The sequence below is a fragment of the Malurus melanocephalus genome, unplaced genomic scaffold (assembly GCF_030028575.1).
Source record: "Malurus melanocephalus ecotype Western Australia unplaced genomic scaffold, MMel_1.1 scaffold_166, whole genome shotgun sequence".
Taxonomy (NCBI): Eukaryota; Metazoa; Chordata; class Aves; order Passeriformes; family Maluridae; genus Malurus; species Malurus melanocephalus.
In genome coordinates, this window is record NW_026623398.1 from 1,009,997 (window position 1) to 1,026,144 (window position 16,148).

The window sequence follows — 16,148 nt, forward strand, 5'->3', positions numbered from 1 at the left end:
TGCAGTTAAGGGCATATATTTTATATAATTATGTACACATTGCATTAAATAYGAGTGTGTGTGTGTGTATGCTATGCATAAATATACATAAAATAATGGGTATGTGATATTATTTGACTATTTGACCAAGCAAAAGGACAAAAAGTCATGTGTTAGTAGGTACAACTGAAGAAGACTTTACCTGAACAAGTTTASATGAAAACATGCATTTATTTACTTCTCCAGAGACTGCAGAAAGTGTGGTGCCACTATCCTTCATTCTGAACAGAGGAATGACCAGTTATGGGTTTATTGACAATTTTAAAAAACATTTCTCCTATGTTTTGAATAGAGAGCCAGCGCTTGGAGGTATGATTTGAACACATAATTTTTATTACTACTGTAGATGKCTCACTGTTCGCTGTTTAAGAGGCAAAAAAAGAAAAGTAATTTTGCGAAATGTCTGTACTAGAAATGAACTGAAACAAAAGCTATCCATAGCCATTGGTGATCTCCTGCTTTTCCTTTTAAAAGGATACATCAAGTCAAGTGTCATTTTGTCATGTGTCTAAGAAGCAAAGTCACAGCAGAGGAAAATAGTATTACAGGTTTATTATGTCTCAAAATATAGAAATATATTCCAACAGCATATTTTAAAGAATAATAAACAATAATCTTCAGCTTCTTAGTCTCAAAATGGTACACCATTATTTAAAAATATATTACTTAATGTGCCCAGAATTTAGTATCCATCAAATTCCTTTTAGAATTTATTGAGTTCAAAAAAGCATATCCACCRACCCAATTTATACAACAAACAGTATTTTTTTTTAAGACAATAGAGGAATTTAACTTTTTTAAAATGGTAATTCAGGTGGAGACGTATTTTTCTATACACCCTTGTGCATCAACTGCAATTAAATGTAGGTGTTTAGGTAATGTCAGTATAAAATACAGATGAGAGTGTAAAATGGAACTGTTCTATTAAGCGGAAAGATTCCCGAGGCTGAAATCAGAATGGCTAATTTTTATTTATTTTTAAATTGAGTGTATGCAATGAAAGGATTTATGTGTTACTCCAATAGCAAATTAAAATAAATTAGTGTCTGCAAAAACGACAGCTGCCTATTCACATGCRTACATGCAGTCACACACACATGCTGGTTTTATCAGTCTGTAATCATCTGAGTTTTCTGAGATATGTTTTAAATAACCAGAGAAGTCAGAGTTTACGAGAACAGACTGTTCAGAAAAAAACTGATAAATCCTATCCATTTTTTAGCCACTCTTTGAGAATGGTTTAAAGAAAGCATTTTTAATGAAGGCAATTCATGATAAAAGCATAYGTTATAATGAGCCATGTAATAGAGAAAGGACAATTTCTGTTTTCCCATTTACATGAAAAAAGGGGTGCCCAAAGGCATTAAATGCAATTAATTAATCAAAATAAACATATATGTAGTAGTGGTAGGAATGGTAATCTGTAATTGGTTGTGCAATTCACAGCCAAAGTACTTAATTTGATGCCAAAATTTAGTGTGATTAAAAAGTTATTTATATAGATTTAAKAACTATCAAAGTTACAACAGTTAATGATAATTAGAAGGAAAAATATTCCGTATTGAGTCTCATTATTTAAACCAATCCCCACCAGATAGAAAAGAAGATGGGACTAAAAGTAGGCTGCAATATACCCAACAGCTTCTTATGAAAGGTGTTTTTTATCTTTGCCTGAAAACAGCCACCACCAGGGAAAAGGGTTTTTATTAAAAAGGTGACAGCAGCTGGATCCCCTGTGCCTTCCCTTGCACACTCATGAAACACATCCAGAAGTGGGAGCTAAATAAAGCAAAGCCCTTCCATACCCTGTATTCTGTATACTTTGTTTATATAGTAATTTGTGCATGTCATGGAAAGGTTTGCATGATTTTTTGTTTGATTTTGGCTTTTTACACACTATTATAAAATACCTGCTGGAGCAATGTAGTAGATAACAGATTGATATGATTTGAGGTAAGAACATTGTAGTTCAATTTTTAGTGTTAACTTGGTAAGTCACAGATAGAGGCAGGAGTCTGTCTACACAGAATTGCCAAAGCCTGGAGCCTTTTGCTAACTCTGCAGCTCATGAGCCAAAAAGTAACATATTCCTCCAGTTACACTCATCTTGTTAAAGAAAATAGTTATAACAATTATGTGCAATTTTTTCACTTCTATTTTTTATCTGCTATTTATTTACTTAAGTACTGTTCAACATTTCACTTTCTCTAATGGRGCAGAACTTCTAAAAGAAAAAATATGTTTCGCCAAGCAGTTTTGTTTTAGCTTTTTCCTCCTGCGCCTTTTTCTAAACAAATACCATGCCACAGTTTTCATTGGCACAATATGACCAAATGCATTTTAGTTCCTCTAACAATACAAAGCAGTTACAGAAGTTCTGAAGTTTCTAATTTAAAAAAAAATCTACACAGAAAGGCTTTACTTTACTATATTGAAATGGGATAAAACAGATTTCAGTATGGTCAATTGAAAAATTAATTTGTGAACTTTTACTGTTTAGTGAGGTGACCCATAAAATAAATGGTTCTGAAATTTTGCTCATACAAAAGAAACTATATACTTTTAAATAAATAAAAGCTACTATATACATTATACTGTACAATTAAATGAGAGATGACATGAAATGGAATAAATTTAGGCCTGCYTTTTCATCAGCAAGGCTCATATCTTGACTTTATTACAATTTGGAATAAAACCCTCTGCTTYAGATTAATTTTTTATTTCAGTGGCAGCCACATGAACGCACCACCATATTCCTGTATTTTTTTAAAATAACATTGGAACTGTCATCAAAGTAGAGCACGGAGATTGCGTTCAGTTTTGTTGGTGCACAGCATGGCTTTGGYACGTGATCAGGGAACATCAAATGAACCTGAAAGACAGATAAATACATAGCTCATATGAAACAGAAAGGTACAAGGACAATGTCAGTGCAAAACATGTCTTTGCAGTTCAATGAGGGCTGTGGTCACAAATTTTCCTCGGTTACAATGCTTACCTCCAGCACATTTCTCTGATTTCAATTGCATGGGCAGAGTTATACAATCAAAGCAGATGGAGAGATAAAGGAGGAGAAGGTGGCCAAGAYAGAAAGTGGGTTTTCAGATGAAATTTAGAGAAGAATTGAAGTTAGGCAGTGGCTCAGAAAAACATTCAAACACATTTTTCAGTACCATCTTTGCYGAGGGCAGGGCATAACATGAAGCAAAGGCTCAAGCCCCAGGTCTCACCAGGACTCCAAGACTTGCTAAAATGATTCCCTGTTTTGGGGGCTCAGTGTGGAGGAAAATCTATGGCAGACAGCAAAGGCTRTGCAGGCAAAGCCTCATACTGAAACTGTTTTCAGCCTATGCAATGGTAAGAAGTGGGGTCTCAGGCAGTATGAGTGCTTTTTAAGGTCTTATCTAACAGTGGATCCAATTCTACTTCCACTGAAAAAAAAAAATCAGTTCATAAGATGGGTGCCAGATGGAAAGAATGTTTGGGGAAGGGGCTGAGGCAGAGAAGCCTTTAAGTTCACTAGGCTGAAATATAACAATGAAAGGTTAAAGAGAACAGAGAGTTTTGAACAGCATCCCAGAGCAAACAAGATCTGGTGGAAATATCTGAAAATGGGGGAAATGCAAGTTCTTTGTACTTGAAAGAAGGTTGGATGTAATATTCTACACATGCTGAAGACTTGGAAACTGGGGAGGCCAGAGAAGAGGGAGTTGTAATAGAGAGGGCAAGAGATTATTAAGGCATGGATGAAGACTTCAGCAGTAATAGGTTTCATTTGTATGTTAAGTCTTTGTAAATCTGTTAGAGCCATCTGTCTTGCAGTGATATAAACCCAGAGCCTTTGCCAGACAACAGAGAACAGTCTATCAGGAAACGATTTTTACATAACAGTTACCATGAGAAGGCCTTTTGAAACGAGCAATAATAAATCCTGAAGTAGCAGTTTTGTAACAGTTTAGACACACATTTGAAAACTATTTAACAAATGAATAGCAAAGCACTGGAGAAAAGAATGATTGTGCCTCACCTAGGCAGATGTTTGCCCTGCCATAGATCCTGATCCCACCAGCCCCTGCCATCCCAGATGGAATTTCTGCAGCCCCACGATACCCCCATGGAAGTGATGTTCACAGCCTTTTCAAGAGTTTACCCCAAATTCAGTGMAAGCCAACCTGATGATCCACTGCCTTGCATGAGCAGGAAGTCATGTGCCTGTGCCTGTTCTGAGGGTGATGGGAAGTGAGAGAGGAGAATAAAGTTTATAGAACTCATTAAATGCACCCTGTCTTGTATTTATTTATATGCATCTGTATTGTCTGTTTTCCTGGGTTCAGTTGCAGAAAAGAGAGAGAGACAGAGAGARAGAGGTACTGGCCCAGTATTTCTCTTGTTCTTGTTACAAAAGAAAATGAAATAGCATCAGTAAGGCTTGGAGGGGTACCAAGGAACAATCTCTTCCCAACCCAAAGGGTAGGCTTTTTCAGGATGGTGTAATCGGTATGGCTGGGAGATGACTGCATTTGGATTAGGGTGGAGTTTATGAATAATTGCTTCCCAAGCCATCCCCATGTGCACACCTTGTGTAAGTCTGAATTTTATATAATTTAAACCAGAAAGCATTCAACTACTGTTATCTCATCTAATTTATGTACGGCTAAAATTTAATTAGCCTCACGATTTTTTGGCTGCACAACTGAATGCATGTGCAGTACATGCAGAGGGAGACACACTATTCCAAAATGGTCATAAAAGGGGGAAAATTAAGTATCCAATTTAAAAAACAGGACAAACTACACACATTTCTTAACAATGGGAAAATAATCATTTTGGGACAGGAGAGACACACAAGAGAAAGTAGCACTAGGCCAACTCTTATTTAACAGCCCATAATTGCCAGAGGGAACTCTAACCTGGGGCTCTCAGTGATATTGGCAACTTTTCTGGACAATGTTTCCATAATGCTAAATATTGCTTTGCTGACCTATTTATTTTCAGCTCAGGGCTGCAGATATGCTGTTCTGCATTGTCTTTTAAGCACATTGCTATATTCTTTGCCAACTGGCATTTTCTGTTCCCTTTCACCTGAACCCCTTAGCACACTTCTACTTATTTTCAGCCTCTGACATTTCCCCTTCTTTTTGTAAATCTTGCTGACTCGAATTGTAGTATAGAGGAATAATGTTGCATTGGTGACTAGACTTGGAGAAGGTGAGTAAATGAAAAGCTGGATGGAAGGGAAAAGGTCTCAGCACACGCTGAATTTTTTAAAATGTCCTTCTCGTGTAGAAATAATTGCCAATTTTCCCAAACAGAATTTGTTTTCTATCAGAAAGAAATCAAACTTTATTTTTGTTTGTATGCTTGTTTAGTTTCGGTTTGTTTTTTGGCSTGGGGTTTTAATTTGAGGGCAATACTGGGGGTGGTATCCCGGGTAGTATTTCCCCTCATTTCCCAAGGGGGAAAGATTTTTCAGGCCAAGACTTTTAATGTGAAAATCAAAGAAAAAGATCACTGTCCGTGGATAGACTCATCAGCATAATCTGATGGGCAGGAAACTTTACTATTATCAGTTTAAATCAGAGGGAATCTTAAGTCTGCACTTCAGTAATTGCAGTTGAGTGCCTTGACCTTTCCAGAAACTAACTGGGGATGGCAAYCCTTTCCTGTTCTAATTTCATGCTGTCACTTCCTTCTTGTGTGCGATCTCTCATTCCTCTCCTTCTCAATAATTCTGCTAATACCAGTTCTATTCAGAGCCAGTTCTTCAGCTGGCACAGGTGAAAAATCAGTTTTTAATCAGACTGACCAGRTTTTGGCCTCACAGCATTCCATTTAGTCATAATCTAAAGGTCATGGATTCTGTACTGAGCGCTGCTGGGTAGAGGAAGCCTAGCCAGCTGCCTCAACTAAGATCATCTTTTTGGCTKCTCTAGCTGAGGCACAGGACTAACATAAGAATTAGCAGAGGCAGAAAGCTGGCTGCAAATCCCCTTTTACATGTACCAGGCAGAGCAGCAGATCCAAACACACTTATTTTTAAATTGCATTTGTAAGCCAGGCATGACTGAACACAATTTCTTACATGCAAATGCATCTGTTTGCAAAGCTTCACATTAAATTACAGCGTAAGAATCTCTGCCAACAGTTGACAACAGAGGTCCTCAGAGTGGCCAAGTGTCATCATTTCTGGAAGGTATAACATGTAGATGTTAACACTGAGCTTCAATAAGCTGCAAAAACTCTTGGAAGTCAGACCAGGGGGCCCCTTTGGTTCCTGCCTACACAATTCTCCAGTAATATAATACAGTCTTCTCATGTCCTATTGCATTTGAAAYAGAGGTGAAACCTACTACACAGACCCCTCTGAGAAGCTCATCCTCTCTCCAAAACAATCACCAAAGCTGGGTTTTGAAATGAGCTATGATTTACCCGCAAATAATCAAAATTCAGTGGTAAACAGAAGAGTCAGACTGAGCAAAGACACAAAGTGCACCACAGGTAACTCTAGCACAGTCAGRGGCATACCAGAGTCTGAACAATGGCGTGGTTTGTTGCATTCATGTGGGCATTCAGGGGGAAAGAACACTCTCCATCACAGTAAAAYGCAGCGTAGCCCTCCGGTGCAATAATCCAATCCTAAAACAAGAACAAATAAATCAACTCGTTATATTTTCTCACTCAGGGAATTTATAACTATATCAAACTAAGACTTGCTCAACTACAGTGAACTTCAGAAGGTGGCATGTGAAATGAATGGGTTTTTTTTTTAAAAAAAAAAAAAAAAAACTTGCTCAAAAAGTTCATGCAAAATTGAGATGAAAATTAAATTAAATCTAAAAATCTGTACTGAATATCAACTAATGAGGCTATATGGGAGATTAAAGATTGAAATAAACTTGCAGAATACTTTTCCTTCCAGGCTTAAATTCTTGAGCACTTCTGATTGAACAAAAGTAATTGAAATGTATTCTCTTCCTTCAGCATACTCAGTACCATTAACTGTATTACTGTGTGAGACTGAGGGTTGTTAGTGATTACCCACTGGCATGTCAATGAATCATACATTTTCAGTATTTCAAGCAACACAGCATGGGCAAAAGACCACAAGAGGGAAAATATTTTAAAATGTTAATGAAAGCTGTGTGTTTAGTTTGCAGAATTCCTCCTTTGCCAGGTAATGGAGGTGCTGCAGGAAGGGYAGAGAGAAGCAAGTAGCTACTTCTTGGGATTTGTATCTTTTTTTTGTATCTTATTTCACTCTGGGTTTCACTGATCAAATATTTTACAGTATGGATCTGGCTTTCCAGATGAAACTTTTAACTATTTTAGTAGTTTTTGTGTAGATTTTTTTTTTATGTAGCTACCTTGGCCACTATGGCCACTGATCTGGGGGCCTTGCACATCTTGGAGCATACCAGAATTTACTGCTTTTTTTTTTAAAAAAACCCAAACTGTTGATAATTTGAAAAAAAAAAACCAAACCCCTGTAATCTAGAGACAATGGCTCACTTGTTCAGTGGTGTGAGTTCAATACCACAAGCCTACCCTGTGGCCCTGGACAGGGTAATCGTGCTTTGTAGGCTTGGGAAAACAGGCTCTGCCTACTTCTGCAGGCTGCTGTGGGGATAAATACACTACARAATATCAGACAGGATAATGAGGCCATGGGAGAATCTGGGCAAGGTACAGAAAGAATGAGCTGTCACTAAAGAGGTAGCATACTGTTTCTCCTCATAGACTTGTTCTGCTTCTGGAGAGTTTTTTTAAAATAATTCAGAGAAATGTGAAATTCATGGGCAGCCATCCCTGAGTTCTTACCTACATATGCAATAGTTATAGGTTGCWGATGGCCTTCTTGTTCTTTCTTTACAGAAAGTTCCTTGCTTTCTGGGAAAAAACCCTAGACTGATCTCTATTTTCTTTGACCAAGATGCCCTTCCTCTGACTTCATGACCTTTTACTGCAAGTGCATTATTTTTTTTGTTTCTGTATGGCAGGATGAGTTTTTCTCAGAAATTATATAAAATTAGCCATGGTGTTATAGAGATCATTGAGCGGTGATSCAAGATTTATTTCACTTAGAACCCTATCCCAGCAAAATCTCTATGACCTGCAGTAGACAACACTGAACCAGGGAGGTTTAAATCTGAAAATTTAAAGCATTTTATTACTTGGTGTGGGGATTTTGGTTTCATTTATTGCAGATTCATTCATCTCTTGAGCAGTAGTTCAAATTTATGTGAATAAATGCAAATCATGAAGCCCCAATGTATGCAATGTYTTTGAGAGAAGAGCAAAAAAAGTTATAGTGATAGCAATACTGATAAGGATTCATTGCAAAATGCATTTAAAGAATTTGTCTCACTGAAATACTAATTTCATCACTGAAATACTAATTTCCATAAAGAAAACACAGTGTAAATAATGGGGGAATTTAAAATAGATTGTCCCAATTTGAACTGATAGGAAAGAGCATTTATAATCATACCTGCCATCCTAAGTCTCGGAAACTCACATAAAGTTCATGTTTCTTACACGCTTGCTTTTGCTCGCTTGTGTTATAATCTACAAGAAGAAAACAACATTAATAAATTATTTGGAAGCATTGCTAGAAACTGACTAGATTTTGTACCAAGCTATACAAAGGAAAGGAAAACCATACTGTCATTTATATTYCTAGGGTTAGTTGTAAAGGCAACATGGACCTGGAAATACACAATCAGCACAGTCAGACTGGTACAATTTCTGTGCCCTGGCAAAATAATGCATACAGCATAAGGGGGAAGGGATTTACTAAATGTCTTTTTGCTGGCTACCTGGGTAACACCTCTGATAATAGGCACCCAGGTAATCAAAGARGATGAGGGACATCCTGATCCAAAATATGGGGAAGTCAACTGTACGTTGCCACACTTCATTGCCAGGTAGAGAAAGTAGCCCAATTCAAAAGGTAAATTAACAACAGTAAAAAATATCCTGAAGCCAGGGAATTTTCAGAAGTCTTTTAGTTCAACACATATTAGCACCTTTCATACTCCCTAATTTKAACCATATTTTCTGGAAATGTTCACCACCAGATGATCTTTAAATGATAATASTGGTGTAAACAATGTAGACTAACAGGTGCTTTTTAAAGGACTGAAAGCTCACTGCCACAGATGTGTCAGGATAGGACACAGACAACCCTTCATGCATGCTTCAATATGACAACTTTACTCCTGGACAAACTCTAGTTCTTGTTCCTTACTGCTCCTAAGTAACAGGAAAGGAAGGGAAGAGGTCCATCCCTTCATCACATCAGCTCCCAAATAAATCAGCTGGTTTATAAAGCTGATTGTGTGACACCATAAGAGAGGCATGTGACAGAGCAGGGAGTACAGGCTGTCTCCTCTGTTTCCAATTCAAGAATGCTTGAGGTGACTTTTTAGAACCAAAAAAAATAATTCTGGTAAAAAAAAAAGTTCACAAAAAATTCACAACAACAACATGAACAAACAAACAAAATTCCACAAAACCCAAAYAAGGAAGACATGGTAAAAGAAATAAATCTTTCTGTTTCAGGAAAASATATATTTTAAAAACATTTCTTTTTAACATTATAAGACTTGAGACTGAAATGGGAAGGTCTCTGAAAAAAATTTCAGGACAATTAAGAGAGAAACTCCTTTTGCACAAAAAATTTAAAGCATCTTCTACAGTCTAATCTGTGTAGTTCTTATGTATCCTTGCAGAAAACTCTTCCAAATATATGGCCTAGAGCAGTTTTTCCATAAATTTGCCAAGGGCCTCTTGTCAGCCATCCTGACCTCTGCTACCATTGCTTCTCTGGAATTCTCTGGGTTCTCTTCAGCTTCTCTGTTTCTTTCCCAAGATGTGATGGCCACAACCAAACACAGCGTAAAATAGAGTAAAGTAGTTATTTATTTATTATTTCAGCCTTATTTTTCTAGTAGYATAACCCAGAGTAACAGTTTTGCAGCAAAGCCACACTGTCAAATAATTAGCTTCCAAACTTTTTTTTTACTCCTGCCTCATCAGCTTAGGACTCTGTTGTAGTTATACAAATCAATGAATAAAGAACAAATTGGGGGTGAGGATGCTGATGAGAACTGAGCATGATGTAGCTGCAGCAACCATGGTAAAGTTTTAGGGATGGCATCAACAACAGCATTGCAACCTGTTGCAAGCCAAGCAAGTATGGCACAAATCCACAGTGGCTGACTAGGAAAACCTTGACTGAACTCAGATTCAAATAGGAAGCAAAAGTAATGTGCAATTGGGATGAACTACACAGAAATAATGTAAACAYATTGCCTGGACATGCAGGGATGGATATTAGGAAAGCTAAAGCTTAGCTGGAGTTGAAATGTGAGGGATGTGAAGGTCAACAAGAAGCACTTCTATACCTACATCCAYAGCAAAAAGAAAACATAAGAAAAATACAGCTTTGATGTTCAGGACAGAAAAGGACCTAGTGAMAAGGACTCAGAACAGGTTAACATGGTCAATTAATTCTTTGCCTTGTTTTTAACTGGAAAGATTCACCCTCAGAACTCCCAAAACTAGCRGCTGAAGCTCTATCTGCACTAAAAGAAATAAAGTTAGGAATCAGTTAAGCAACTTGAAGATACATCAGTCCATGAGARCAGAACAGATGAATTTCAGGGTGGGGAATGAGCTGATCAATATTGCAAGTCACTTCTTGCCATTTTTTGAGCATTCATACACGGAAAGGCATTTCAGATGATTCAAAATGGAAAATGTCACACCCATCTTCAAGAAGGCAAATCGGCTCAAACTCAGTTTCTTGGAAGTCTTTGGAACAAATTCTCATGGAAACTGTCCAGGCACACAAAGAACAAGAAGGKGTTTTGGGAACAGTCAGCATGAATTTACTTGTTCAAAATGTGCCTGACCAATCTGACTGTTTTCTGTGATTATCTGACTAGTTTTGTGGGCTTTGGAGGAGCTCTGTGTGTTGTTCCCTTTGCTTTTAGGAAGGTTTTGGATATGGCCTCCCATAGTATTCCTCAAGTCAAATTGGTCAAACCAATCAATAACTTTGATAGGGAAGAGAACCTTTGATAGATAAGAAGAATATAATGGGTGGAAACTTGGCTGGGACCAGAGAGTTGGGATCAGTGGTACAAAGTGCCCCTGGCAGTTGGTTACTGGGAATGTCCCTAAAGGATCAGTGCTGGTAATAAAAGCTTTGTTAACGACTTGGACAATAGAACAGAATGTGCTCTCTGGAAGTTCACAGAGGATATGAGATCTAGGAGGAGTGCTCAATCATCCAAATTACCAATAAAAGATTGGACTGAACCGGATCCAGAAGAGACTCGACAAGATGTCATTCAAAATACCCAAACAAATTTTTCTCTTATTGCTAACATGCTCTTTGAATAGGCTTTTTCTTTATTTTTTTAGATAGGCTGTACACCTACTTTCTATTCATACACATGGGCCTGATACAACTTCCAGAATTGTGACAAAAACTGTCCACAAGACAAGATATGTCCATTTGAAATACCAAATAACCATCAGGGATGTTAAGTTAGGCTTTCTAAGCTATAATACCTCAAATCCTCACACTTTTTAAAGGCAAACACTGCATTCTTTCCTATGGCATTTTCCTAGCYCTTCAATGACAGTCATGGAAGGATATCCACATGCAGCTGGTTATGTGTTGCTATCTCAGATACTCTCAGCTGTCCCAGTGCATGCAGGATCAAAATACACACCCACATCCCATGGGAATTCTCCAGTTTTCATGGAGTAGAAACTTTGAAAGCAAAGCAGGATTCCCTAGTCATCACAAGTTTTCAAAAATCTGTATGTCTTTAATGCAACCAAAACCCCTAACTAATGTCTTATGCTGAGTTGTCTGCAATAATCTAATATGTTCCTCTCACACTCCAGAAGTACAGTGAGGGTAGCTGAAAGTAAAGGAACTTAAAAAAAATAGAGTTGTGTTCATTGATCATTCTTCACAGGGAGCTATACGTCTATTTTCCCTGACATCAGTGCTCATAGGAGGTCAATATTGAGCTTTTCTGTCTCAGCTATTGGTGGGAATTGAAAAGTCATACATATAGAACACAAGCCACTTTGCAAAAAAACTGTGACTGAAAAATGTGGAAAAGATGCACATGAGAAAATCAGGAAAGTCATTATATGGTTTAAAATAGCATTCAAGCAAGCAAACAAGTGAAAACTGAAGATTGTGGTTGTGCCAACTTTCTCTGCAATGACATTTTCATATTCGAGAACATGTACAGAAATTTTAATGCCAGAATGCAGCAGAAATCCCTACAGTTAAAAGAAAAAGAAATATGTAAATTATCGCACAGATGTCRTTATTGTTGAGATATTCTGAACCATTTGAATATAGGTTCAAAGGATGTGTTGTCACACCAGAATGCCTGATAAAATGGCCTGCATATGCAGACTGTAAGCCACCTAACCCATTCCCCTACGAAGAAAGAGAGACTCAGGAAAATCTGTATTCCCTCCTTGAATTCTATCTTTTATATAAGACAAATGTTGTGTGTAATATAACATTTCATATAAGTATCAAATGTGACATTTATAATCAGATCTGGTGCCAAGGATTCAATTTCACATACTGTAGCTTCAAGGCCCATATACTTATTCTGTCAAGAATCAAAACCATAGGTTATTGTGATTGAGAAAACATTGTTCCTCAGCTTTGCAGGGACTGCACTTGGAATCTTAAGCCTTACATAGCAGAAAGAGCTGTGGAAGGAGGGCAATAAAATATATGTATAAGAAATTTCATGAGGGTTTTTTKKTTTTTTTCCAGGGGAAATAAAGACATAAAACATGTTTATACATGCTATTCCAAAGTACTATATTTTCAATCAGTTAGTGAAACACCAATCAATAACATACAAAAAAATGCAACCTTAAGTATTGTTTTCTGGTTTTATCTCACTGCATTATGAAAAAAAATATGTAGCTTTGGTTTTTAGTTTCCTGGTGTAAGTCAATATTCAGTGTTTAAATATGAATTTTCTCTAGTGTCCAGTTACACCGTAACTCTTTTTGGACAATGATAAAACAATAAAATTAAGGCAGGCTTTATTTAGGGGAGAGTTATGTGGTGTACTTTGTGAACAACTTGTCTGGTTTTGGTTTTGGTGTGGTTTGGGGTTTTAATTATTTTTTTCTATTATCTACAGTTTGACCATAGTCAAAGGCAGGTAGAGCCTGAATGCTAAGCTTAATTCTGGCTGTATTTACATTGCAYTTACATCATGTTTTCTTGAAATTCTTAGCAACACGGGGGTAATAACCCCAAGTCTGTTGACAATTTCCCAGCTGTTRTAATAACCAACACAGAAGATCTTATTTTCTTCATATTGTGATTGTGTATATAACAGAATCACAGAGTGTTACTTGGAAGTGACCTTAAAGATCATGGACAGGGACACYTTCCACTAGACCARGTTTCTTCTAAMCTAAACCATTCTATGTTTTTGTGAAACTTCACAAATAATTAAAATTGCCCTTTGGAAGGGAAGAGCTGAGTTGTCCAATGGGGCCTTCCTTTTTGACATGCTGAGCACACAATAAAGTTAATTGCTGAAATCCAAGAATTTAAAAAAAAAAAAAAAAGGATGACAAAAGGCAAGGGCAAAGGGAAACAGGAAAAAAAACAAAAGAAAAGGGAAAAAGGGAACAGAAAATGGAGAAGACAGAAGCAATGAGAAAATGAAGACATGATTGGGATAAAGTTGAGACTGATGTGTAGAGAGGGGTATATACAAAATCTGTGAGCTGTGAATGACAACACACCTATCTGGGTCTGGCTACATTACCTTTGGCTGTGTGAGTGAGCATTTTTCGCTGTCAATGTCTGTCTTAGATGCTGTAGATACATGATGATGGAAGAAGCTTAGAAACAAAAGACCTACATCACACAATTATCTTTTCCCAACACTGTGTCAAGTGTCTTGCATCAAGGAGTGAATGAGAACTGAATATAGTCTATGACAGTCTTCCATGAGAAAGATGATGGGCAGAATTCTTTGGTTTTTTATAAAAAAAAAAACTTTTGTGTTTAAATATTATGAGATGAATTATACTATTGAAGTTCTGCTCATTACTGGAAGCTGTAGAGAACTTGGAGAATTAGCCTTCTCTCAGAAACCTGAAGGGATGCAGTATATCCCCAGATATGCCATCTTCTCCAGCCCCCCCTCCAGGCAGTGGTCAATGCCTTGATTTTGATGCAATTGCATGTGAAATTACTTATTAACCAGTATGGTTTTCTTGAACTCCAATCTCTTTTGAAAGAGATCTGCCAGGAGTCAACATATGTAGTGATGTACTCTACGTTTATGTAGACCTTAAAAAAATTAGGAGAAAATTTGTTTCATAATGCACATTTCATTACAGATGTCCTGATTTTTTAATTTTTTTTTTTGTTTCTCAACAGGTCTGGAGCAAAACTGGATGCACAGGCAAGGTTGAAAAATATTTTGAGACTTACAAACAGCTCTCCCTGAGGTAATTCTCATGTCAATGCAACTTGCCAGCCCATGATAAGGTTGTGTTTTTCCCAGGTTAAACCAGCAAGGATCTTACATTCAGCTTTCCTGCTACAATCAACAAGACATAAGAATCTGTTCAATTCTCTTTTTTTTTCATTCACTAGATACATAGGATTCAATCTGAAAACGTGATGTTTGTATTTAGGTATCTTGTGTGTATTTATCTCATCTAAATATATCTTGTGATGTACTTAGATGATTTTTCCTTCACCCAAAATAATGTGATTCTCAAAATTAGCAGGCTTTTTACAMTATTACAAAAATATTTAAATAATTTCTTTGACTTCTTCAGCAACTCAATACTCRTTTTTGTTTGCTTTGGTAAAATTATATTTCTGCAAATTATCTGGGAAAGGCTTTTATATTGCATTAGAGTAGTCTCTAGCCTGCCTCTGCCAAGGTCCTGAGATGGATATAAGTAATCATATTGCTGATAACATTTCTCCTCAAACAAATGGGTCCCACCTCCAGGTTAAATTCCTTCCACAAAATGCTGATTTGCTTACTTGTAGACATCCATGGGGTTTAAGAACAGAGTTATATTAAGGTTTTGATATGCTGTTGTTAAATCTGCCATGGTTCTAGAAAGATACACTGTCCCACCCTTTTCCCAAAAATAGAAATGTTTGTTCAAAAGTGACTTATTTAGCAAGTGAATTTGTGCCTTCAGCTGAAAGGAGCGCTTTGGGAAAAACTGGAGCAAAACTTATTCCAGGCTCTAAAAGRATTGAGAACATTGTCATGTGCATCATTGTCAGAACATTTCAGGTGAGGGACCGAATTCACATCATAGAGGGATATATTCTATATTCACATCAATATTTGTCAGCTGATCTGAACTCATAACCAGTTTTACAATTTTTCAGATTGCTGAAGATTTCTCATTTCCAGYATTGAGATTTTTGTGTTATATCTCRTCTTCTTCAGCTGAGAGGCAGTTTAGTAAAAGTCTAAACATTGTCCTTTGCTGAGGCTTCCTAGACAAGTAATTAGGGTGCAATCCTTCTTTTTACCTTCTATTTTTTAATAATGCATAGCAAAAATATCATACAGTTACCTACTGCCTAGGACTAGTTTAAAATTCAGTCATARCCTGCCTTAAACCGCCTGGCCATTTCACCCTCCTGGGGCCCACGATAMAGGTGACTGCTCTGACTTACAGAAGGTCAATCATGCCTGCGGCCAGCATAACAAAAGAGGTGTGGGAATATGGTTTCGGAGAGTTCAGCTTATAAGCAGCATCTTTTTGAGCTGTTGTGACTTCATTGCATTTGAGCAGGTGCCCATAACTCGTATGAACAGACCAGGAAATGATAGCTCCATCTTACCCCCAACGCTGGGCATCCTGGAAGACTCCTGCTGACTACCGGATTTGCTGCGGTTCTGATTTTTCCTTTTATTGTTGGCTGCTCGGACAGAACGGAAAAGCACTTCGCTTGCCTTGAAGAATGCAACCATGAATGGCTGCTTTGACTGAGGTCCATGTCTTCCAACCAGGCCAGCAGATTTAACATTGATGCTTCGACCTAT

At 37.3% G+C, this 16,148-nt stretch overlaps 1 protein-coding gene across 1 annotated transcript in view; it reads right to left on the bottom strand.

Moving 5' to 3' along the window:
* Positions 1-214: 214 nt before the first annotated feature.
* Positions 215-16,148, bottom strand: part of BMP5 (bone morphogenetic protein 5) — a 56,792-nt gene continuing 40,858 nt past the window's right edge. Inside the window, exons 4-7 of the mRNA XM_057372212.1 lie at positions 15,947-16,144; positions 8,528-8,604; positions 6,565-6,675; positions 215-2,911 (exon numbers count right to left, since the gene is read on the bottom strand). Of these exons, the coding sequence (XP_057228195.1) occupies positions 2,762-2,911; positions 6,565-6,675; positions 8,528-8,604; positions 15,947-16,144 (536 nt within the window). The 3' untranslated portion in view covers positions 215-2,761. The remainder of the gene's footprint in view (positions 2,912-6,564; positions 6,676-8,527; positions 8,605-15,946; positions 16,145-16,148) is intronic.